The sequence below is a fragment of the Strix uralensis genome, chromosome 20 (assembly GCF_047716275.1).
Source record: "Strix uralensis isolate ZFMK-TIS-50842 chromosome 20, bStrUra1, whole genome shotgun sequence".
Classification (NCBI taxonomy): Eukaryota; Metazoa; Chordata; class Aves; order Strigiformes; family Strigidae; genus Strix; species Strix uralensis.
This window is the reverse complement of record NC_133991.1, coordinates 6,447,490-6,473,811: the sequence shown is the minus strand read 5'-3', so window position 1 is coordinate 6,473,811 and position 26,322 is coordinate 6,447,490. Positions and strand designations below refer to the sequence as shown.

Sequence of the window (26,322 nt, the reverse complement as noted above, 5' to 3'; positions counted from 1 at the left end):
CACGGCAACCAGATTGATGGAGATGGTTTCCATAGTGAGTAGCAGCCACTGGCAGCCCAGCCTGGGCGGGTGGGGGGGGGGGGGGGTGGATGAACGCCAGAGGGGTGTGGTGCAATGAGTTTGGCAGGTCTCATGCCTCGGGGGGGGTGGGGGGCGCATCCATCTGTCAGGCTCCAGCATGGAGTTGGGGTGAACGGGAGGTGCCTGCAGCCCCCCTGCCTGCAGGGGAGAGAGGAGACCTGCGGGTGCCAGGCAGGGGCTGTGCCCCCTCCCCAGTGCCTCTGCTTGTGTCTGTGCTGCCCCGGGCACATATAGCACCCCAGTTTAGGGCTAAATTCTGCCTGGCAAGTGGTGAGGAGGCCCCCGCCCGCTGGCTCACGCTCTTTCCTTCTCTCTCTGCCCCTCCGGTGCATCTCTGGGGGACACTGACACCCCCACACCCACCCACCCGGGCCCTGACACTGCCCGGGGCACCAGGTGCTGCTCCAGCTTTTCCCCTCCAGGTGGGGAAATTGAGGCCCCGCCAGCGAGGGGAGGAGGGGGTCACGCTGGGGGAGATGTGGGGCTAATCCGGGCTTGGGAGGGCACTGGGCCAGGCTCAGCTGGGCAGGATCAGGTCCTCCTTCCACAGCACCCTCCTGGGCAGCACAGTGGCCATCGGCTGGGTTTGCCAGCCCAAGGGAAGGGAAGAAGCCCCCCGAGGGGCATCCCCAGCCCCCTCCCCTCTCCTGTGGCCATGCCGGAGTGGGTGGCCACGGGTCCCACGCAGGGCTGAGCCCACGGCAGCTCTCGCCACCCACAAAGCCACCCTGGCCTTCACAAGGAGGCTGCCAGCGAGCAGCGGTGCTGGGATGGGGGTGCACGGTGAGCCCCCAGCCCCTCTTTGCCATCACTGGGGGTTGTTCCCAGCCCCTTCCCGGGGGTGTCTGTCCTGCGCCCCCCCAGGGTCCCTCACAGGGCGCGTGAGTCAAGGCACAGTTTCGGTTTATGGTTTCCAAGGGAGGGGAGTATTTTTACAGCGTGAGTCACTGCGCGCGGCTTCGAGCGGAAAAACCACGGGGGAGGGAGGCAGGCAGGTGGGGAGGCACCCCCCCACCCCCCCCCTAATCCCAGGGAGCACCCAGGGCCCAGCCCCACAGCTCCCCGTGCCTGGGAGGGCCGGGAGCCTGGTGAACCATTCACCCCACGGAAGGGAGAAGGCCCCCAGAGGAGCAGAAAAGGCTGTTTACTCCCAGCCTCTGCTGCCTGCCCTGGCTCCCAAGCCCCGACGGTGAGGTGGAGCCCCCCCATCCCATGGAGCCCCCCAGAAACTCGAGACAGGCGATAACAATTAAGCAGCACTGACGTCAGATCTGTAAGTTTATTTGCTCAATGTACGACGGCTACATAATGACTCACATTCATGATATTCCATCACTGAGGAAAAACTGCTAAGAATGGTCCGTGTGTGAAATAATTCCTTACAGAAACACGGAGTTGGAAAAATAATCACTGATTAGACCTTAAAAATAGTTCACTGCATAACATGACAAAAAGCACAAACAAAGGCTCATTCAAAGAACACAGTCATTGTTCTCCTACACTGTAATAGTTATAATTTCACCATGACGAACACCAGACATTAAGATTAAGCTAACACTGGTGTTTTCTTTTGCTTTTTTTTCCTTTTTAAAAACAAAATCATATATAATTGCATGTCACTATAGCAACATCCATAACAGATCAGTTTGTTACGATCACTATTTGGTAGAGCAAACTTTACCCCCAAAAGAAAAAAATAAATTAAAAAACTTTAAAAAATTTTTGAAGACTATTTTGTCATAGGAATACATAACATCTACAGTATAAGTTAATAAATTTCAAGCTACTGTATAGAAATACGACACTAGCATGCACAATATTGTATCAATAGAGTAATGGAGCAGTAATCATTTCACTGGAGAGACAGTATCATAGGCAAGTGCATCTCTTAAAAAACGAAAGAAACCATTCAAGCTGCTTAAAAATCAAGTTCCTGACCCCCACTCTGTTTTTAGCCCTCTTGTGCCATCTCTCCTGCATTAAGTTTCCTAAAGCAGCCAGAGCAAAAGCCAAAAAAAAAAAAAAAAAAAAAAGATAGTTTTTGTAATTCCAGTAAATCACTTCCAAATTATACAGCTGGGACAACACTGCTCACGGGACACAAGGGTCAATCAAAGGAAGGTAAGAAGCCTAAAGCGATTTTCCAGTCCACGGCACGTACCGGCACCACGAGCATCTCGCCCCGGGATGCTGCACACTGTGCACCCGGCGGACGCGCCTCCTCGCTCGCCGCGAGCGAGGCTGGGCAAGACTCTGTGTGCGAAGGCATCCTGGTCAAAAAAAAAAAAAAAAAGCTTTGCCAGCATCACCGGGGCAATATCTGGAGGCCGAGCACCGGCCTCGGCTCCGCTCGTTCCCCGAGGAGTTGGGGTAGCGGCTTCATTTGACAGCGGGGAGGGAGCTGGAGCGACGTCTCCCCGTGCGACCCGACAGCAGGAGCGGCTGTACCGTGTGTGCAACACCACGACGCGCTGTTTGTTTGCGGACTGACTCTCGAAAGGGACAATGAAAGCCTGTTTCCTAAAAAATAAAAATAAAACGCACGAGTGCGATTTTTCCTTACTGCGCAGCTTTAGGTGAAAAGCTACGTGGCACAGCACTCCGTGAGCCAGAGAACAGCAGTGAACTTCCAACAATGATGTAAAAATAAAAATTAAAAATTTATTCAAAATGGGGTAAATATTACCTGCTAAGCAACTCAGATGCCCTGTCTCCCACCCCCAGCCAGATCAGACAAACTCGGAAAAGGTTTTGCTAAGAAGAGAACTAAGTTCCTGGGCTCCCGATGGTTGATAGAAATGTCTATGATTGTAGCTCTTCCCTTGAGGATTTCTCTACCAAATTAGTTTCTAAGCTCCTGAAGTTCACTCATTACACCACAAGCTTCCCCAGGAGAAAGGAAAACGCACCTGGCTTCCCTGGTGACAAACAAGGGAGCCTGGGTGCCGGAGATCTGCTGACAAACCTCATGGTACAGTGGGAGAAAGTCAGGCAGAGTGAAATGGCAGTGCAATCCCTGAGGAAGCAGCTGTGGCACCTTAAATCAGGATGGTCTTTTGAAATACCAAACACAGTACATGACATACAGACCTGAATGCTCTTTTTTTTAATTTTTTTTTTTTTATTTTTTATTTAAGTGGCATTTTAAGTTTAAACACTTCCCCCTTGTCTAATTAAGTTCTTAAACCTTTTGCTGTGGACTTAAAATAGTTGAAACAGCCGCTAGCCAAGCACCTGTTAAGCTGTTGACCAAAAAACTAGAGCAGCTTTGATGTTCCTTGGGCGGGCGGTCTTCTTGCCTTGGGTGACACAGAATAGCTAAAGCCAGTCCACAGGCGAGGACTGATCAGGAAGGCAAGCCAAAAGAACTAGCAAAAGAAAAAACAGACAATAAAGGCTTGATGTCATATGGCTGTAATGTAGAAACACTGTAAACTGCAATTTAGTGTTAATACTGTAAGCTACCCTAATAAATATCTTAACAAAAGGGAAAAAAAAAAAAAAAAAGATTGGATGGCCTAAATCCTGGGGCTTTGCAAGCCTCAAATTCTGTAGTTTTATTTTTTTAAATTCCTTCTCAATTTGGGGATTTTAAGCTACGCCCTGCCAGGCAGAGCGCTGCGGAGAGACGCCCCGCGACGTGGTACGGACACACGGCACTTGGACTGAAGCAACAAACGCATGAAGCCTTACTGGAACCACAGAACTCCCTTTTTTTTTTTTTTTTTTGCGTTGCTTTCCTTAAAAACGAGGGCCATTCCATCCACGCAAATTCATCTTAAAACCTTTTTATTTCTAGCGATAAAGTTAAATTAAAGACAGCTCCACTTGTATTAATAATCTACAGAACAGTCCATATGCCAGTGAGGCTGCTATTCCATACCAGCACAGCCAGCCTGACTTCCACTAGTGGTGTTTTGGCAAAAATGTCAACGAGGCAATCAAAGACAGGTTGTGGGGGGGCCTCCCTGGGAAGGTGTCCCCTCCCTTTCCCTCCCCCACCCCTGACCCCCCCCCACTCGTGGGAAAAAAATAAAGACTGCAGTAGTTAGCATCAGCGTGCGGCTGCCAGTCCATCGGGGGGGTCTAGTTGTTGCCTTCTCCACCGTCGTCGTCTTGCTGATCACTCGTCCAGAGCGTTAGGTTGTCGCGGAGGAGCTGCATGATGAGCGTTGAGTCCTTGTAGGAGTCCTCGTTGAGGGTGTCTAGCTCGGCAATGGCGTCATCGAAGGCCGTCTTGGCCAGGTGGCAGGCCTGCTCCGGCGCGTTCTGGATCTCGTAGTAGAAAACCGAGTAGTTAAGCGCCAGACCGAGCCGGATGGGGTGGGTCGGCTGCATGTGCTCCTTGCTGATCTCATGGGCTTCGCTATAGGCTTTCTCCGAAGACTCCACCACGGTTGCCCTCTTCTCGCCAGTGGCCACTTCGGCCAGGTAGCGGTAATAGTCCCCTTTCATCTTCAGGTAGAAGACTTTGCTCTCGTACTGTGTCTCGCTGCAGTTCTTGATCAGGTAGTTGTCCAGCAGGCTCAGCACATCCTGGCACACCGCTTCCAACTCCTTCTCGATCTTCTCACGGTAGGCCCGCACCATTTCTATCTTCTTCTCATTTCCATCAGCAGAGGTCTTCTGCTCAATGCTGCTGATAACTCGCCAAGAGGAGCGCCGTGCCCCCACCACGTTTTTGTAGGCGACGGACAACAGGTTCCTCTCTTCGTTGGACAGAGGCTCATTCAGCTCCGTCACCTGTATTGAGAGAGGGAGAGAGAAGAGAGACACTCGGGTTAAGCCCCAGTCACTTGATGTTCCCATCACACCTTCGGGTGTTCCCGTGCATCTCTAGTGAGAAGCAGGAGACGGCAGCTGGCTTGGAAAATCCTGCTCTGTCATCCAGCATCTGCTCCCATCCCAGAGGGAGCCAGCTGGGAAATCACGCCGTGGTCCAGTCCCCCAGCAAAAGGGACAGGCTGGGTTTTATTTGAGGTATTCTCCATCTCTTAGAAGATCAGCGTTTTCCAGGACGAGAAAAATCTTCTAGGAAAGAGACGCCTTTGACCTGCGGGATGAGAGTCAGACTGCGTGATGCAGGCGAGAGGGACAGTCAAAGCGAGAGGGTGGAGATGGTCCAGGGTTACGAGCCAGCCGCACGGATTAACAATACCACAGCTACGGGGTGTTCATCTTTTCCGTTTCCCGTAAGCACAGGGCATGCTTCTGAGATGCCTAAAGAATACGTTAGATGTTAAAATTACAGCTGCCGCAGGCATCTGTGCAGACAAGGACTTAAAAGCTCACATGGTAAGAGTGTGTTCTTCCCACACAGGATTTTCTTCATTGAGGATAACAGCGTTAATGCACAGCATCACTTCTACCTGCCTCACGCACCGCGGCAACAGAGGGATTAAGGAGACGACGAAGCACAAATCCACCTCACAAGCGGGCTGCCCAACGCCACCTGGGCCGGTTCAGTTACTGGGAAGCATCGCACTTTATATTGCAATAATCTCATTCCAGCTCCCGTGACACCATCGCTGGCTGAAGCCATGCAGGCAGCACCTCTGGCAAGAGCGAGGCAGCCAGACAACGGCCGCACCAGCCACCCTGCCTTCGGGGCAGCAGCAAGGGCTCGTGTCCCCCTTGCCGTGCTCCATGTGTGGGGGTCTGCGCCCTTAGAGCGGGTGCAGCAGCCCAGGACGCCCTGTCAGCCAGGCTGCTCCTCACAGTCGCTCTGCTGGGGTAGTTACAGCTGCCAGGTGACACCCTGAGCCTGCCTATGGCTGTTGTCCCCATCCCCTGGGGCACACCACCCCGCCACATACACACCCTGGGTACGGCTGCATGGGCAGTGGACCAGCAGGGCAGGACCTGTAAGCCTCCTCTCGGTGGTCACTTCTCACCAGGATTAGGCAATGGTTTGGATGTGCAGGCTTCTGCAAATACCGAGTTGTTTTCACAAGCGTTTGTGAGGACAAGGTTTGTTCTGGGCCTAGATAACCACATCACGGTGGTGATCAGGAGGCCAAGGGCTCACGCTGGAAGGTGTAGGATGGTCCAAGACCTCGTTTGAGTGGCCTGGAATGACTCACGCTTGCTTATACCATATTGACCTGCTCATTCCAGCAACATTCACTTCTACTGCAGCTCTCCTTCCAGCTGTTCAGCTGCAGTCTGGCTAATATCTTCTCCCAAAACCAAGCTAGAGCTAAGCCTTAGCTTCCCCGCAGCAGGCAGTGCGCTCTGGTCTCTGATCTGGACCCTCTCCTCAAGGCAGAGGCAGCAAGCGCAGCCTCCACTCTCACTTCCCGCTATTGTGTGGACCTGCGCTGCTCCACAAGATGCTCTGCAGCCTGGCAGGGGAACCAGCAAACAGCCCATCTCCAGACAGAAGAGGGTCCGACTGCGCAAAGGCACAACTGCCTTCTGTGGCAAGGGTGAAAGATGGCTGAGGGACTCGGGAAATGGGTGTCACGTTAGAGGGCAGAATCTCCTGGGACTATCAGCAGTTGCCACCAATACGGGACAAGTTGCACGGGGCAGCATGCCAAGGCAGCTCCTGATTTCCACGCCCCAAGGTAAGCAGGGTGTGCGATGCCCGGCCCATTGGCAGCTCCCGGTGCCAGGAGACTAACGCACATCCCACCTCTCCCAGCCAGGCTCACGGTGGCTGTTTAACCCCAAAGCCCTGTACGCAGCCCGACTGCAACGTGCTAAAGTACCCCTGGCAAGTCATTTATATGCTGCTTCCAGTTTGTCTTGTGCTCTAAGTTCAGAGGTCTCTAGTTGTCTGTATTTTTACAGGACTTCATGACTTTGAAACGACTCCATTCTCCCCTCTGAGTGACACCTGCACAAACATAAAGATACTGTGAGGTTAAAGCCATCTTTGAAAGATACCGGAGCACAATGAAGGTCTCCCCCTGCCCTAGAGCTTAGGGATTTATTGGAGATATTCAAAACTTGATCAGGTTACCCAGGGTCTTGTCCTACCTAAGTTGCCCTGCTTTGAGTAAGGACTAGAAACATCCAGAAATCCCAGCCTGACTTACTCTCTTACCTTCCAGCTGCAAACGGAGAGTCCAGTGTTGACAGCCCCACTACAAGAGACTCGTTGGCTCCAACAGTTTTCTGTTCTGACACTGGTTATGAAGGCTGATAACAACATGATGTCTTGCTTTTAGTGAGACGCTCTCTGAGCAGAGATACCAGTTTTAAGTGTGGACCAAGCAGGTGACTTTAAAGCTGCCCCACAGCTGAGTCTGCAGATATTTATCACTGCAGAAAGAAGTAGATTTACCTCCTCTCACCAGAAGAGTCTTGCTGGCGGACAGATTTATTAAAGCTACAGGGAGTTTCGTAGGATTAGCTTTGCCATAAACATCTTAAATTCGAAGCTATTAAGGATTACAGAAGAAAGTTGCCTGTCAAAATCCTTTCAACAAACTCGCTGACAGATGGAAGGTACACCTGTGGAGAAAGCAGATTCCTCCAGGGAGCTTGCAGGGAACCTGTCGAAGCAGAAAGGGAGCCTTTTTAACCATGTAACTGCTTTCTAGCAGTACCCAGGCTCCCAGCAAGGTAGAGCACTGCAGAGAAACGGCAAAGGTGTAACATGGACAGAGACAGGGACAACATCTCTCGGCACTAGGAGGGAAGGGAAGCAGCTGCAGTCCTGCGAGTATTTCAGTTTGCAACTGAGCCGAGAGAGGAAGAAAGGAAAACCATTTGGCACTTGCATTCCCAGCAGGAAGAAAATGCAAGATGCCCGGGACGCTAGATAGCTGACAGCTGCCTTAATCAGAGTCACTGGGAGGTGGAAAAGACCTATCCCAGGTTAAACTGCCTTTATCACTGCCTCTTGAACTGCCTGCCATGTCCCAGCACTACAGCTGAGACACTGCTGCCCCACCGCTCACCGAAGGCTGCGCTGGTGCCCTCTGCCCTGAGGCACTCTGCACTCCAGCACGGGACTGCACAGGCACCGCCAACAGCGCTGTACGGGGGAACATCTCCGGCAGAGCACCACCCCGAAACCGCTGCAGCCACTTGTCGAGCGGTGCGGGTTTGTGCCTTCACTGTAAGCCTGTGCTGGCCAACCAAATGCTGATTTTTCTTTACGCTGCAGGATACCAACACAAAGGGAGCTCAATCAAGCCAGAGGCTAAACAGCAAGCTCCAATATATTTCATTTATAGCATTGCACTGAATGCCTCTGGTGTAACATCTATAAGGCAATATCCTGCATCAGGCCTGGATCAGATTGCAGCGGTCACATTACAAGCCTTTTGGAGAATTTTTGCTAATGTTTGCTTCCAGCATCCAGATTAATCTTACCAGAACCCTCCCCCTTAAGGGTCTCACCTCCCTTAAGAAGGGCGGGACCCTCACATACAGACCAACCCTAGCATTAGGTCACCTGATGCCATTCCCAGTACTGTTACATGGAGTTAAGAGACTTCAAATATCCCAAGAAAAATCTCAGTTTGGCATTATGAGGACTTGGCAGGAACACAAAGCCATCAGCCTCTGGCTGCATGTCTATCTGCTCTCTGGGAAGCTCAGTCATTTTGGGGTTTTACTTCCCTTGTTGACAGCAGAGAGAGGCAGAACTTGCACCACAAATCTCAGTAACTGTTAAGCCTCGTTTCACCCTGGTGCCCCTGTAGATTGGGGCGGGGAGGGGCAGGAGATGCATGTGGCTGAAATGGAGTGAAGCCTTGCATGTGGCATAAACAGCCAAGTCCACATGCTCACACAGCTGGAAGCTTGATAGTTGCAAGTCTTTTACCTATTCTGGAAAAAGAAACAAACAAAAAAAAGACCTTTTTCACCTTCCTTTCTGCTTCTTCCCCCCAAACAAGTCCAGCCTGCAAGGCCAGCCACAAGACTGGCTCTTTATTGACGCAGAGCAGCAGACCTCAGCTGCGGCACCTCTCATTTCCCTGCTAGTCTGCAGGCAATGGTCTTGCAAGAGCTTCCCCCATGTCCTGTCAGAGGAGGTGACACACGTGCCAGGAGCCAGACCCTTGGCACACTGCAGGCAGCCCTGTGCCGGCAGAAGCCCTACCTAAGGGCAGAAGCAGAGGAGAAGACACCCAGCCTGGGAGTGCAGGTCTACACCAGGCTTGGCATGGAGCAATCTACACTGGTGGGCTTTGGCTTGGAGGTGTCACCAAGCTTGAGGACACTGCCAAGTTCCAGTCTCACCAGTTCCTGCACCAGTGTCTGCACCACCAAGACTCAAGTGCCCTAAAGCCACAGGGATAGTCCAACAGTTCCCGTTGGACAAAAACTGCTGGAAGTTCAGGGTTTCTACTGCTTGAGAGTCCTGAGGTTTGTACAAATCAAAGCTCTCTGATTTGCAACAAAGCTCCTCAGAGGCAGCACTATTTCAGAGAAGGTTCTACTGATTTCTCTACTACAGCTGCGAGCTCTGACTCAGCACCACGTCCAAAACCTGGCAGGCTCCCGGCATGCCCAAGTATCGCATTGCAGCCAGGGGAAGGTTCAGCCTCATGCGGAGAAGGCAGGGAGCACACAAAACTTCACCTGCCACTAATGTCAAGGTTCATGTTCTCCAAAAGCCCAAGGGTTGGTCCAACTGCACCTTCTTTCCAGAAGCATCCTTATTAGCAGGATTTTGAGACCTACAGGGGAGGTCTGCTCCCAGCCAGCAGCTGGTTAGTTTGCTTACAAGACTCTTATCTTCCACTTCTCACCTTGCATCAGGAGGTCTGAAGTGATAATTTCTGAGTACACCATGAAATAGTAATTTCTGAGGACCCTTCAGTAGCTGCACATCCATCACAGGATTTAGTCTCACCTGTTTATCCTTATACACATATAGTTTATATAGTTTTATAACTAAGTGCCCACCCATTTATGATTCCTACCTAGCTTCGATGTCTTATCTTAAAGCATACAGCGTAGCAAGCTGAGCAGACCCAGAGATTCTTCCCTGGGGAATACCATCAATATTTGACATTTAATCCACATTATAAACCTCAAGACTTTTGCTTTTCTGACTGCCTAGAAGAGATCCCGAGTCCCTGAAGACATTAGAAATACACAGAGGAGCCAAGCTTTCCTGGAGAGAGAGATAAAACCTCAAACTGTCCACTGAGAACAGCTTTTGAACATACCCAGAGCTCCTCTTCCACCAGGATACACAACAGCCATCTCTTCCTCAGCACTTGCGTTTCCTTGGTTCTATCTACAGCTTCTGTACCATGCAATTAAGTATGTTATCTCTCAACAGAAACCCCAGCAATTGGCTTGTTTTCCTTCACATGCAGCTTGTTAGTCACACTGAGGTCTGGCCTGAAGGTCCCCTTTTCTGTTTCTTCTTTTAAAAGGCAAATGTGCTTTTGAAACAACATTATGGCCAGAAGTCCCACCACTGAAATTCTTACTTCGTCTGAAGCCACCGGCAAGGGGAGTAAGCAGCATGCAACACCTTCAGGCTCAAGCAGCTGATAAACGTTCATGACCACCTGCAGCCATGTCACCTTCCCCCCCCCGTCCCCCATCTCTAGCCGATGTCTCGTGGTGGGACCCCATCACCCACCTGCAAGCACCAGCCCGAGTGCTGTCATTTTGGAAGTGACATGCCAGAGAGACTGCCTGGTTTTTCTGTCCCCTTCTCACTCTATGTCTAGCTTCTGAAGAAATGGCTGCCCTCAAGGCTGTTAAATTGTCACCACTACCTGGTGGCTTGATTACAGTCACGACTAAATATCACATGACCTAGTCAAGAACAGCTTCTCCTTGCGTGCTCCAGAGCAAGCTGTCCTGGCACCATCGCAGCAGTCGGAAAGATGCTTTTCTTGAGCACTGTCCTACTTCAACACAAAGTAGGTGTGTGTTAAATTAGACCTAAATCTAAAATCTTACCAGATTTCACTGGTTTGGGTCTTTCTCCCCCTGTACTCTAGCCTTCCCCCCCATGTCATACTTCCAAAGTGGAAGTCACACCATAACTACTACTCTCCTTGCTGATCTCCTGTGCTGTCCCCTCTGCTTGTGTTTTATCTCAGAGTGGCTAGGAGGATTTTCAGCTGCAGGTCAAGCCCTTCATCTCAGAGAAGACCAGAAAAGCACAAGCAGGATGCAGGCAAAAGTTAAGTTCCCCACTGCTGTCTCCTTTGACTGTTTCAGTATGAATAATCATATACTAGTTCCCATTTTTTAAGCTGGTGGGGCTGGTTCTCACCGCAGGACAGCAGCTGAAGGCACGTGGTGTAGTTCTGCCATTACGTTTCAAATTGCTCCAAGTGCATCAAGGACCAGTGTCTGCAAAGTAAGATTGTTTGTTGCTTGTAGCATAACTGGATCTCAGGGGCAGCTTAGGCACTCTAGACACTGATGAGGATTTCTGCATGCTCCTACAGTTAACAGCAGCTTTCATCCCACTCTGCAGCCTTTATTAAGGTGACTTTGAACCACCCAAGACAAAGTCTTCAAATTGGAAAGAAGATGTGAAAATCAAGAGCTCATTTATTTCATTGGCCTCTGTAGCTTAACAACTACTTAAGCCAAAGTGAATTTCATCTCACTACACACAGGTTTGATAAGTCCTTGGAGTCTGCAGATCTTCAGTTTCAGTCTGGCTCTGATGGATTTCAGCTAGAGAAAAAGCAAGTTTCAACTACTTGGGTCATTCCTGCATGTAAAAGGTCATAGCGGAGCCAAGGCGAGATAGCCAGTCACATCAGTAGAGCTCTGCGCTGTTCCTGTTCTGCATTTGGTAGCGGTTTTTCATGTACCACCCCTTATCTGCAGTGCTGCAGTCCCAGCATTTGGTCTAACAGCTCAAGTTTTTCCTGCTGCAAACACCTGGGTGTCATCGATTTGCCTCACCAGCTTCTTCTGCAGCTTTGGAGATAAGGCAAGCACAAGGGAACACGCGCCTGCCTTCTGTCCACGGCTTCCAGGCACGTTGTTAGACCTTGCAGTCTGCCATGGTGACTGAGTTGACAGAGGGCAACCCAGACCCATTGCAATAACCACCTGGAAGGAACAACCCCAGTTTCCAGCACGAGCATCGTGTATGCTCGCTCTTCAGGTGCATCAGTGTAGAGCTACAAACCATTTCTGAATTACCATTCCACAACCTTGTAGCAGGGAGCGGCTCCTATAGCTAGTATCTGGTTTTTGAGCCATTAAGGAATTATGCCCAAGTTCTTCTTGCCTTATTAACACCCCGATTCTTGTTAGCCTTATGGAAAGACAGGCTATTAATAGCCAACAAGATGAAAACCTGTCATAGGACAACTTGTTTCACTGTCTTGCTGCCACTAGCTGCCTCGTACCTATTAAAAACCTCTTGGGAAAAATAATCAATCTCTGTTGGTCTAGTGCCTTCCTGCCACCAGATGGAGAAAGCAGCAAGTCGAACCACATCCATCCCAGCGTTTAAGAGGACTGTCACTCAGGGCTCATCACACCTTCTCTGGCAGATGGGATACCAGCACCTTTGCCTGCTAACTACAAAGCAACAGAAGGGACGCCGAGCTATTCCTTCCCCAAGACATGGCAGGCTGGCAAACATCATCTACTCACTTTAGCATTTCTGCAAGCACCTCAGCAGCAGCCCAAGATCACCACCCTGCTCCGTCACCCAACAGCCTGGGAGCTCTCCTGCCTCGGATTATCCAGACTGTTCCCTGCTGATATGCCTTTTCTCCAAGCTTTCTGCCAAGTGCATGGAAGACCAGTGCCACAGCAGGCTGCTGCCATGGCAGCTCAGATGTGCCCCGGGACCAGGCCTAAAGTTTTAGGAGCTCAGAGTAGATCCTTGGAAAAGGAGAATGATGATAGGCTCTTCTGGGCTGCATTAAGCTTCTCCAGGTGCAAACTGAAAAGCTCTTGAAGAATAACTGCAGCTCTTTTCTTAACAGCATTTCTGTACAAGTTTAAAGACTTCTGATTTTTTTTTTTTTCCATTCAAGCATTATTCTTCTTCAGAAAAGTCCATCCACTCAAAGGCTTTTTAGCTGAAGTAGCCATTCATGGGATGACCACTGGTCATTTCTACACTCTTAAAGACTTGGTCAACATAGGAGAAGACTTCCCCCGCCCCCCCCCCCCCCCCAATTTATGGCAAAACAAAACCAAGCTAGACAGACTTCAGGGACTCCAGCATGTAAGCAGGGACACACTAGATAAATGAACCAAGTTTCACGTGGGGAGGGTGTTTAGTGCTGCTGGGAGCATTAGCTGCTTAAAGACTTACCTCACAGCTTCTAAGAGTACTAATCTGGCTCAGATATTAGTGCCTTCCTGCTCACCCCCAGCCCCACTGCCAGGCAATAAGTACCCTGTCACCAGATCATCAAATCCTCCCTGGAGCTTCAAGTGTCAGGCCAACATGAGACGCTTGTCCTTAATCAGGGGCTACAAAAAAATGACAGTGTTATGCTGTACCCAAACCCTCTGCTCAGTTGAGCCAAGAAGAGAGAGGAGAGACAATGTGCCATGGGCAGGACACCCCGGGAAAGGTTAAGAGCAAGTTCTGGCTGCTGAGCGAGCGGGCTCCCAGGTCTGCCAGAGCAGGATGAACTGGGTGATTCTTGGCTGCCTGCATGGCTTCCTCCTGCATGGCAGAGCCCTTGCTGCCTCGGCAGCTGGCAAGCTGCTGCTCCAGCAGGATGAAATGGGAGAAGCTGCAAGCATGCAAACAACTCCCTGCAGCTAGCGCATAAGTTTTTAACTGCTTCATGTCATTACCCCAACTTTGGGAAAGTCTGATTGTCACACATTAAGCCAAGGTTCTGGAAATACAAAAAAAAAAAATCCCAAGGTCTAGGTCTTTTGGTCTGCAGAACCAGCAGTTCCTTTCAGTGTCTGAAACGTGTTTTACCAGACTAAGCAAGAGACTTTCCAGAACACCCATGTAGACTCCAGCATGCCAGCTCCACGATAGGTTTAATTTCCGCATCAGTGAGTAAGGTGATTATCCCTCCAGATGTACTTTACCCTCCCACTGCTTCAGGGATTTCAGGCTTGATCTTACACACCTCTAAGCAAAGACAATTTTACTTAATTTCTTAAATTAACTTGCAGAACAGAAAGTCAAGTTTTTGCTCTGGCAACTTTCTGGAGCACTGCAGCCAATTTTAAATTACGAGGAGGGTCACTTTACTATTCTAGATCTGACTGTGGATCTAACTACCCTCGCCTGGCTTCAGCTATCTCCTCCCAGCCCTCTTCTGAAGCCCAAGGGACTACCACCACAGATTTGATCTCAGTTCATCACAGGTGACAGAGCCCCTCAGGCACGACATCTTGACACCACCAAATGCAAGAAGCCAAGCTCACAACTTCAAGGTAATAAAATATTCATGCCACGTAACAAAGCCCAACAGCATAAACAGGCAAAGCTCCAATGCCTTCCTCAGCTGGGTGTAAATCAAAGGCTGTTAATCTTCCCCAAGTTCTCATTCAGTGCTGAATACTAAGCATCATTCTTTTACAAATGCAGATCTCCTACAGCAGTTCTCCAGCATATCTGTTAGCATACAGCACAGCAACAGCTTCTCCAACTACTATTAATAAACTTTATGCTGCAGAGCACCATAACTGTCCAAACGATGTGTCCAGCAGCAGCCTCATTAACACCGAAGCTGAGACTTCTCACTGGTATTTTCCTAGAGCCTTGCTGAAACCATCTTAGAGAGGAATCAGAAGTGTACTGGCATGCCAAGTAGCTTTGCCTGATACGTAAGCAAAGATACATCCCAAGCAAGGCAACCCATCCAGTAAGATCAGAAGGAATTTGCAAACAATTAAGGAATGTTTCATACTTTGAGTCCCTGCAGAGCTGTGTTCATCCAAGTACAGCTGCCTCAAACATGCATAGACCAACTCAATCCTAACATCTCCTTTATAGAAGAAAAACATTAAATACTCTACTCCCTAACCTGGGGATCACTTTAAGGGAATCTTACGCCATCATCAGAGAACATGTTCTCTAGTTACTCTCCTACTGCTATTAACTAATGCACTGCCCCTGGTCACCAGATCACTAGTTTTGGGCCAAAACCCAAGTTTGTTTAATACCTAACCGAGCATATGCTGGGTCACTTCTGAGATGTGACTAAATCTGAGTTAACACAGAAAAACCTGAGATTAGGGGAAATTTGTATTTAAATAGGCAGACAAAGGCTTTTGTTTCGCCAGCTACGCCAAGGCATTGCTTTTGAGACAGGCATTGCTTTTGAGAGACAGTCGCATCACTGTTTGCATCACTGTTTCCTGCAGCCCGAGGATTGCTGCCTCATCACTCCTGTTCTGTTTTCCAGAATTTACCATTTCTGAGCGTTTCCTGACCCCACTGAGCAAACCATCACCGCAGCCAGGGTGAGACTCCTGGGTGAACATCAAGCTCTGCGCTCCACGAGCCCCAGCAGCTCTCAGGGCTCTGGAGAGATGCGGCAGCTCGGGCTCGCCATCATTGTGCACGCGGAGAAGCTGGACAAAGCCACCCTGCTGCTGAGCTCCTCCCTGAGGCAGGCTCCCCTCCCAGAGCCACGGGTAGGAATCCAACATCTTGACATCTGGACTCTGGAGAGTCAGGCCTCTTATTTAAAAAAAAAAAAAAAAAAAAAGAGCAGAATGAAAGTCCTTTCGTCACCATTTTCCTTCATTTTAGGATGGGAGGAGGGCCTTTGCTCATTAGATCAGGCAGCCAGGGGAACGCACAAGAGAAAGCTGGCTATGACAGCACTGGCTGTGCCCAGTCGAGGAACTGATGCACCATCAAGTTACACAAACCCCACAGCCAGCTGGCCATGGGTCTGTACCCTTCCCCTTTCCTGCTTGCTGCAGACCCAGTGCAGATGGGTGAAGACTCCCAGAGCTGCTCAAAGCCTGCTCTGCTTTGGAGGGGGGAAGGTGGGAGGAGGCAGAAGCAGAGACCAGGAAGGACCGCAGCAGTGCCGGTATACCGCCCGTGTCCTGCGCAGGAGAGCGCCGCCGTGCTCCCTCGCAGCCTCACTCACCTCGCAGCGTCCTCCTCCACCACCCATGTGTTCAGACAGCACTGTGCGAGCCGTGGGCTGGGTTCCCACAAAGTCATTTTGTCTCCAGGGGGAAGAAGAGTTTCCCCATCTGCAAAGACCAAAAGCTGCACCAGCAGGAGCAGAGGCAGCGCCTGGCAGCCATGGCAGAGCATTTTATCTAACTACCACCAGCGTGAAACCAGCCATGGCTATTTATCTGAACAGCATCCTGAAGCCAAGCCAAAGGTTTCAGGGGTCAAAAGACAAAACCACTGTAACTTCACCAGTACGGCAACAAATTCCCAGCTACTTCCCCTTCATTTTAGCAGTTGCTACTAATATGGGTTTCCAAGCCATGGCTTTCCAGCAGTGACTATCCCTTGCAGAATCAAATTGAGTAAATACTTGCTACTGTTTTCATGAAATCTTTGCTTTCCAGACATCAAGTTGCCATTTGTTTGCAGTCATGCGAATCTAACAGGAGGGGGGGGAGACTTCAGCCAAGGACAAGTTAGGTGAGTTACCTTTCGTTCCAGTAAAGAACAGAACTTGCTTAAGGCGTTCAGCCTTCCAGAAAGAAATAACGAATGCCCTGACAGCAAAGCAAAGAAGATCTAAGCTGGCTCCAAACCAGTTAGCACAAAAATACTTGTAACAGCATTAGTTTTGGAGAAAGCTATCTTGAGCTGCAGAGCACTGAAGTGTAGAGGAACACCTGGAAGCGTCAAGGGTGCATCAGCTATCCAGAGACACCAGAGTCCTGCATCACAGCTTTGCCACGGTGAAGTGGAAGATGATGATTGTATCCTATCACACTGTCAATGGAGAAATGCTTGGGAAGTCAGGCAAATCATGTTTCACTGTGCTTTGTAATGCAGTTATTCCAGTATGCATTCACGTTTCACTGTCAGTCACAGGTCAGGAGGTAGAGCTGGGCAGAAAAGCAGAAAGCAGCTTCAGATCTGCAGAGTCCCAGACACCAAACCTACTGAGGAAAGGCTCCCTCGGGTCAGACCGTAGGCATTTTCCAACCCTCTCTTCCTCTGTTCTCGCCTCTGAACAGCCTGCTGTCTGGCTGGGATACACCGAGCAGTTAGCTCTAGCCTGAACTAGTCCGACAGTCCTTTTTGCTCTTCCCTGCCAGACTGGTATTGAGCTCCCAACACGCTACTCACCTCTGCCAAGGGAGAGAAGCAGCACCGAGTCCAGCAATGTTCTGCGTCCAAGGACATGCCTGAGCGCAGACAAAGCCACCTCCCAAGAAGCAGCTGGTTACTCTAGCATTGGCAGTTGGACACACAAAAGCCTGGATTGTTTATTTTTCCTAAATATGTACCCTTGCACACAACTTTCTATGCATTCGTTTGTACAAGTTTACTTGGCATGAAGCTGCTCAAAATAGAAGCTGAAGAGTTCAGTTGAAGAGTTCGTGCATTATATCCTGCCAGATGTGTCACCATCCAGAGGTTTCTCCAGATGTAAAGTCACGGCTACCGTGCTCCTCTCCCAGCCCCTGCTTCATCAGCTGCATCCTGAGAGATGTTTCTTCTTGTATCAAGAGTCACAGCTAGTAGATCCATTCCTAACTACAGGTATGCATCAGTCAAAATGGTAAACGTCACAAGGACATCTCATCTTTTCTGATGCCCCGTGGTGTGAAGATCTGCATGCTCAATGCCCCACCCTACCCAAATCTGCAGTTCCAGAACACCCAGACAGGCCGGCTGGCATGTGCTCACTCATGTTGTCCCAGAGCATTTACTGAACCCAGGGGAACACAAATTCTTCAGAGATTTCAGACAGAAGGCTGTATCCAAGGTTAAGCGACTGCTCACCAGTACAACGATACCAGAGGCTCCTCACCACACAAGCTGACAAAGCTCCCACACCACGTGCATTTTGTCCTTGCAGAGTCCTTTCATCAGCACAACTTAAACCCACCCTGAACGGCATGAACCATCCCATCCCAACATTTCAGCAGGAGACAGAAGAGCAGCTCACTGGTACAGCTGGAGTCCTCCATCTATGCACCATCCTGTGCACACCATCTTTCTCCATCTCAGTCCTAACTGTGCTTCTTCCAAGCATGTGACACCCCAGTATGGAGTGGTGCAGTGAAGTATCAGCCTCTGAAAATCCTCATACTTATGATTGTAAAGGGGCTTGGGGTCACCCACCAGCCTGTGAACAAAACCCTGGTCCAGCCCAGGCCTTCCCATGGCCTACTGGAGACCAGCAGGTTGCTCTTACTCCACCTCCCTGATCTTAAACTCTGCAAGACTGAGACTTATTCCTTCCCAGAAAGCCAAGCTGATCATGCTCCTGACCACTTCTAATGCTGCTGGCCCAGACACAAGAATGAAAACAGCTTAAAATGAAGTGGTCCAGTAATACACAGCGAAGAAGAGATGGGACCAAGGAAAAAAATATGATGTGGATCCTCAAATTAAGGAAAATCTTCCTTCTACCAGCAACAGAAGGTGAGGAAGAAGCATGTTCCTCATCTCCCTGATCATAATCCAGACCCCAGGTAGTGCGAGCCATCACCGAGCAGGAGGAAGCAGAGGAGGCAGAGGGATACAACACAATTATCTGGATAGCCTTCACTTCTCTTGCAAGCACCATCCAGCACACTCATGAGGACTGCTAGGAGGATGCCAAATGACATCATCCAGTTCAGATAAGACAAGCCAAGAACAGAGCGCATATGCTCCAGAGGTGCAGGAGTTTTCAATTCAGAAAACGCTTTTGGAGCTGAAGTTCTGTGGTCGCCCTTAAATTGCTGTTCCTATAGCTTCTAGCAAGCCCAAGTTCACATCACCGATGTGCAAAGAGTCTACCCCAGAAAGCAAGCTTGGGATGAGCTGGTGAACAAAGCTGGGGCAGATAGAACTTGTCCATAGATTATGAAGCTTATTTGGTGTTCCAATTAAAAAAAAAAAGTCTCCCATGAGCCAGCCATCTTTAACCACAAGCAGCAGCACAAAAAAAAGGAAGAAAAAAAAAATCAAGACAAATCCTACCAACCTTTTTGCAATTTCAGGGCTAGCCACCATCCAAAAGATCTACTGGCTAAGCCCAAAATATCTAAGGGCTTTTGGAGAGCCCCTGCCCAAGAGCTTTGCTGTTTCCATGTACCCCAGATATCTGCGGAGGATTCAACAGCTATATTCCCCATCACAGTCTCAATATCACTATCATTTAGTACAAAAAGAGCTACTTCTAATCAAATCCACACTTGGCCAACTGAGAGAAACCCAGCACGGTCTCACAAATCAGTGGCTTTTCCTAAAGCTCATAGATAAAGACTTACCAGGAGCTTAAAGGGGAATTTCTAAGAGCTTGAGCTGCTAAAGACTCGCCAGTTAATATAGTTAATGTGTGCAGTGCCCACTGTACTCACGTACAGGGCATGTCAGCTGTCCGTGGCTTAAGTACAGATGTGCGACAGCCTACCGCTATGAGGTCCTGAGGCCAATTCACGCAGAAACAGCCCACACCGTGAACCATTACAAAGTCAGAAGGACGGGAGGATGGCAGCTCCTGACAGCAGCCATCCTGCCCTGACCTCACAGACCACCGGGAAGGAAGCCCTGCTCCCTTGCTCGTGAGTCACGCTGCCTCAGCCCCCCCCACCATCACTTGGGTCTGAGTGAGCCCTCGCTGCTAAAGGGTGAGAGGACTGCTCCTCTATGTGTAAGGGCAGGTCGGGGAGCACACAGCCACATAGTCCCATGCTGCAGTGGTCCAGGAGGCACCTCCAGGCTGAGCAGCATTCAAGACGCCTGCACAAGGGGCAGCAGCAAGAGCATCGATGCAGTCATCAGATGCCAACATACCCTCTCCACCTCGGCACTGGAAATGGTTTCTCCAAAGCCTTCCCCAGCCCCCCTGGGAAGTGCTACTACAGCAGCTCGCACTCCTTGCTCCCTTCCTACCATCACAGATGGCCGGCCCAGCACTCCTCCTGGAGAAGCCTTTCCACCTCACCCTTTTGTCTCATCTACACTGCAAAGCAGAAAGCAGCTAATCATCCCTGCTCCCTTCCCCTGGGACTCTCCAGAGAGGAGGAATTCCTGTTAGTCCCCACTTTCCAAGGGCGAGCCTGCTATCTGTGTGAAGCCCTGCTATCCGCACTAACCTGGTCACTGGACATGGAGGATGACACCCTGCCAGGCTGGCAAGCAACATGGCAGAAGCCCACATGTCCCGTGCCAGGGAAGGCCTGCAGCTCCCCACGCTCGCTCTCCTCCTCCACCAACAACGGCCATTTACTGCACCAAGAACCAGTTGTGTCTAAAGCTTGGGCAACAGCCACCTGCTTTTCACCAATGTTCACCCCTCCACACCCACCCCCACCACAGCTGATGGCCCTCACACACGACACAGCCACGGCCCCACCGCAGAGGTTGGGTCCCCAAAGTCAATTAGCCCAGTGTTCCCCTCACTGAGGACCTTCAGGTGAGCTCAAGGACTCTGCCATACAGTCCTGTACCTACATGATACGTAATAATCCTCCTCCCACCCTTTTTAGGCAACTTATTTCCTGTAAAAGTTAGGGCAATCATCTTGCTTATTCATCTGCGCATCCCCCCCACCCTAAAGGTCTGTGGGGAGACACGTGCTCTGCTCCTCAGGCAGCACCCGCCGGGGCCTTGGCAGGGCTCCTCCTCCAAAAAGCCTCCAGCAGCCACGCGGCTCCCCAGCTAATGGATATCGATCCACAGCCCTGGCGTGGATCAGCCCGTAAACTCTTCATGGAGCTGAACCAGACAGAAAGGCAGCTCGCTTCAACCACAGGCACCGCGGGCAGCAAAGCCCCAGCGAGCTTGGAAGGAAACCGCTGGTGCTGCTTGGGCACAGCATCAGTTGGGATGGCAAGGCCAAGGCCAAGGCCTGCCCATTCACCAGTGGGCACAGCCACCACCTTGGGGACCAGCAGGGAGCTTTCCTGCTCTCCAACACATTATAGGGCTGACTGTACCCCAAGACAGGGCTGAGGTGACAAGGGACATGACCAAGGTCATGCAGCCGTACCCTGGACTGATGGGCACATCCCCACACCTTTCCTGGGTGCGGCAACACCTTCTGCTCCCTCCGGTAGGTGAGGGGACCCCCTGCTGCGTTTTACTGAGACTCCCCAGTAAACCTGGCACATTTGGGGGCTGAAGGAGCAATCCTGCTCCTGCAGTGGCAACACGACTGCACATACCAATCAGGGGCACTGGCAGCTGGCACTTGCAACAAGGAAGGAGCTAGAACTTATTATATATATAATATAATTTGGAATAAACTGTTGTGATCCAGTCCAGCACTGTGGCACGCAGCACTGGGTGAATCAGCAGACAGTAAGAGCCCCAGTACACCATTTGCATTTTAAACCATTAAAATAACCATTCAGCACAGGCTCCCGAGCAGGCAGGGCTGAGGCTTGCTGAACAACGGGCCCCGCTGCCGCATCACCACCTGCGAGACGACCACTGAAACGCAACGGTGAGATCAAGCTGCAGGAAAATGCACCTCTTTCATGCACATCATTACCCCACCAGGCTTTCAAGGAAAGCTGTCCGGCATTTCTCAGCACGGTGTTAAGGAAGCAAGCGGACGGCCAGCTTTAGAGGGCAGGAGACAAAACGGCGACAACCACGGGAATGCTTCTGCATCACCTTAGCTAGACGCAGCCCGCATGCTCTCTGCTACCACCTGGGTGCATTGCAGCTTGGACCATGGCATATGACATCACTAGGCGTTGCTACGGAAATGAGTGCGAGGTCATCAGCCTCCCGCACAACGCGAGCTGGGGGATGGGTGGCACACAGGACAGTGACAGGGATAACCGAGCGTGACATGCCCATCACTGCCGGACCGACCGTGCCAGAGTTTGGGCAGCATTGTGCAGAAATGAAGAACAAAGCTCTGCCTTTTGTTTGCTGTCGCGGGAGGTGTCAGCACTCCCGCTGTGAATCATTTTCTTACGGCCAAACTACACGGCAACTGATAAGCCGCATTAGCCCGGGTTACTGTTTCACCAGGGCCAGTAAGGACTAAAAGGAAAAAAAACATATATATAATCTCTAACAATGCCTTTGGTTTAAACACCGAGCCCGGGTAAGCAGGCTAGGGAAATTCGCCCAGTGGGAATACTGCAACACGGCTGTGTGTCCCAGGCATATCCCTGTTGGCTTTGTCGTAGCGGCTGTATTATCCGTAGGAAATGAGCTGTAGGATCTGCTCACACAGCAGGCTTTGCTTTAAAATGAATAGATGCCGTTATCAGAAAATGGTATAAAAGCCATAGTGCAGCAGAGGAATAGCCCGGTTGGTTTAATATGATAATATCTTGTTCTGATTATCCATATTTCATTTCTTGATAAGACATCTCCTCCCTCCCCGTTCTCGGGCTGTGACAGTTTTGTCTGTTTGATAAATGCAAGGTTATTGACAAAATGGTGCAATATGGGCAAACAGAGCTGCACCCACGGCAGACTGCGACATTCCTAGATCAGCATTCACTTTTCATCAGCCAGGGAGGACACCCCAGCTCCTCGCAAAGGTTCAGACCTGACTAAGAAGACAAACATAAAGAACAGTTTTCCCCTTTAAAGCACCCCCTCCCTCCCTCCACCCAGTCTAGCCTCTCTGCAATATGACAAATGCAGAATCTTCTGGAATGACTTGATCCTGCCTCCCACGATTGCTTTGTTTGCAAGATCAGATCAGAGATATGTTTTTTTTTCCCTTCTTATATTGTCAAAATGTCAGTATTGAAGGGGAGCGTTCAGTGTCACAAATCAGATCAGCCTGCTATATGCAGAGTCTTTATTTTAAGAGCGTGAAATGAATACAACATGACTCAATTCATAAATCTCCAACCAAGTGCAGTAAAAATAAGAGCTTTGGCAGCGAAAGGGCTCCCGATCTTTGGGGTCACGAGCACACACCAGCCTCGCCGACCGCACGTGAGAAAGGATGCACGGGAGCAATGAGGGGATATCTCAGCAGCGGGGAGAGGTGTGCACGCAAACACACACTCCCCCCACCCCGCGGGGTTCCCCACAGCTTCACCCCACCGGGCTTGGCAGTCCCCTGAGCCAGCGTGACCCCCCCAGGGCTGGCTCCTCTGACCCCTGCACTATGGCAAGGTGGGGAGCGGCGGTGGGGACGGGGGCACAGCAGAGGATGCGTGGGGCAGGCAGGTGGGTCCGATGTGGGGGGACAGAAGGGATGGGGCAGGGAGGCAATGCGGGGAGCAAGGTGGGGGCTCTAGGGCAGAGGAGAGGGTGTGTGGGGCAGAATCGGGGGCAGCAGAACATGGGAGAGGATGTGTGGGGGGCAGCAAGGGAGGGGAGGCGATGCGTGGGGGCTCTAGGGCAGGGGAGACGATGCGTGGGGGACTCTAGTGCAGAGGAGAGGGATGCGTGGGACTGGGTGGGGGCTCTAGGGCAGGGGAAAGGATGCGTGGGGCTGGGTGGGGGCTCTAGGGAAGGGGAGAGGATGCGTGGGGGGCTAGAGGCAGGGGATGGGGGTCGGGAGAAAGGAGGGTGTCCCTGGGTGGGGAAAGTCAAAGGGAGCGGGACCCAGCGGGAGGTGCCGGAGGCAGCAGAAGGACCGGAGCCACACGGAGGGACGGCGTGGGGGCGGTAAGGGCGAGGGGCCGGGGCCCGCACACCCCCGCGGCGCGGCCCTCCGCGCCCCAGCCCAGGCCGGGCCCCACCACCCACCGAGGGGGGCAGCACGGGAAGGGCGAGGGGAGCGCGGACCCGCACCCCCGGGCCCGACGGGGTAGGGAGGATGGACAACGGACACGGGAGGGGACTCACGTTCTTCATGGCGGCCGCCATGTCGTCGTATCGCTCGGCTTGCTCGGCCAGCCGGGCCTTCTGCACCAGCTGCTCGCGGTCCACCATCTTCGCGGGGCCGGGGGAAGGGCAAGGAGGCTGCAGGCTCCGGGAGGAGGAGGAGGAGGAGGAAAGGAGGAGGAGGAAGGGCGGTGACGGGAGGAGGAGGAGGAGGAGGGCGACGGGAGGAGGAGGAGGAGGAGGAGAAGGAGGAGGGCGACGGGAGGAGGAGGAGGAGGAGAAGGAGGAGGGCGACGGGAGGAGGAGGAGGAGGAGGAGGAGGAGGAGGGCGACGGGAGGAGGAGGAGGAGGAGGAGGAGGAGGAGGAGGAGGAGGAGGAGGAGGAGGAGGAGGGCGAGCGGGCGGCGGCTCCCGGCGCTGCTGCGGCTGAGGCGACGGCGGTGGCTGCACCCGGTGCTGTGCGCGCGCCGCGGGCCACCACAAGCCCCCTGCGCCCGCCCCGCCCTGCCCCTCCCGCCGCCCACCGCCCCCGCGCGGGGCACGACGGGAGATGGAGTCCGGGGGGGTGTGGCGGCAACGGCCAGTCCCCCTCCAGGACTCCATCTCCCGTCGTGCCTCGCGCGCCAGCGTCACACGCGGCCCCGCCCCCGGCCACGCCTCCCGGCTCCCCGCCCCGCCCGGCCCCGCCCCGCTGGGGGCCCTCCCCGCCCCCCCGCGGGGTCCCGCCCGCGGGGTCCCGGCGGCCGCCCGTGCTGATTCACCGGGAGCGGCCCGCGGGGCGGGGGCGCGGGGCTCCCCTCCCAGGGTGGGCCTGGCTCGGCGGGGAGGCTGCTGCCTGCACCCCTGTGCCGCCCAGGGCCGCGGCTGGGCCTCGGGGAGACACTCACGGCGCGGGCCCACTCATGGCCTAGGCCCACACACGGCCCGGGCCCACACACAGCCCAGACCCACACACAGCCCGGGCCTGCTCAGCCCAGACCCACTCACAGCCCAGACCCACACACAGCCCAGACCCACTCACAGCCCAGACCCACTCACAGCCCAGACCCACTCACTGCCCAGACCCACACACAGCCTGGGCCTGCTCAGCCCAGACCCCCTCACGGCCCAGACCCACACACAGCCCAGGCCCACTCGGTGCAGGCCTGCTCAGCCCAGACCCACTCACAGCCGAGGCCCACTCAGCCCTGGCCACCATCAGCCCTGGTCGCCAGGGCCTGCAGCATCTCCTCTTGTGGCCGTGGTCCCGCTGCCGGGCGGCCGGGGGCTGCCCCAGTGCTGGGCTGCTGCCCTGGGGTAGGTGGTGCGCGGGGCCCACATTACCCTCTGTGCCCGTGGGGGGCTGTGGGGTCCATGACGCCGTGATGGTGCTGGGCCAGGCTGCGGTGACACAGCTGGGGGCAAAAAACTGCCCCCGTATCCCATCCCCATGGCGTGGGACAGGGTCCTCCCAGCCGACCCGCGGAGGAGAGCAGCTCCTCTGAAGAGCAATGCTGGATAATTTATGAGCAGCCAGCTTGGGAGCGTGGCACACTCGCTCATCAATAACACATGAAATAAAAGCACACGTCCACTCAGGCCTAGCAGGGCTTCTGCTGTGCATTAAGAGCTCCATTAGGAACCATAAAGAGATCCTGTTTTCCTAAAAAGCCTATGGATAAAGCGATGCTGAGAGGACGCTGCAGCACTGGGAGAAAGGAAAGAAGTCTAATGAATGGAGCTGTGCTGATCCTGACGGAAGTGCTTTATCCCAGTCGGAGGGAGCCAGGCGGTGCTGACGCATGGCGCTGCGTGGGCAAACACCATCCTCCCTCTCGCACGCTGGGTGTGCCCCAGCGCACGTGCTGCATGTCCCCAGCCCTTCCCAGTGCCACTGTCCCCGCACAGGCGCTTTGGGATGTGTGCGGACAATCTCGGAGGACACAGATGTCCCGCTTGCTGATCCCTGCACCCTGTGGTTTTCTTCTGAAACACCACAGGAAACCTTGGTGGCACCGGCATGTGCCGGCTTCCACGGGGCAATAGTGTGGCCACAGCCTGCTGTGGATATTCAAAGCCCATGGCCATGGTGTCACCCACGTGGGTGGGGACAAACTGGTTTGGAAATGCTGATGATAGTGCTTTATGATGGCAAGGAACACTATTTTGGGTGAGATCTCCATCTTTACTGTGGTTTTAGCATGGCTTTACAAATAAAAGAGAATTGTATTGAATGGATTTATTTAACACAAAGTACTTCTTTGTTTACAGCTTCTGAGAGCAGAAGAAATCATGCCTTCTGATAAATAAAACTAGAAATACGCCCAGATCCTCTCTATCTCCTCTATAAAATAAAACGCTGTCTGCTTGCTCGCATCCCCAGCCTCACACCCCACGGCACACGTGGTTCTGGTGTGAGAACAGCCTTTGTGTCTGGCTTTTGTTTACCACCACGGCTATCCCGAGGA

The 26,322-nt window shown here is 52.3% G+C and overlaps 1 protein-coding gene across 1 annotated transcript; it reads right to left on the bottom strand.

Annotated features, from left to right (window-relative positions):
* Positions 1 to 1,346: 1,346 nt before the first annotated feature.
* Positions 1,347 to 24,326, bottom strand: YWHAG (tyrosine 3-monooxygenase/tryptophan 5-monooxygenase activation protein gamma). Its single transcript, XM_074890744.1, has 2 exons — positions 23,897 to 24,326; positions 1,347 to 4,824 (listed from the first exon to the last, which is right to left on the bottom strand). Exons 1-2 carry the CDS (start codon positions 23,981 to 23,983, stop codon positions 4,168 to 4,170), a joined length of 744 nt encoding a protein of 247 aa, XP_074746845.1. The 5' UTR covers positions 23,984 to 24,326; the 3' UTR covers positions 1,347 to 4,167.
* Between the last annotated feature and the right edge of the window lie 1,996 nt (positions 24,327 to 26,322).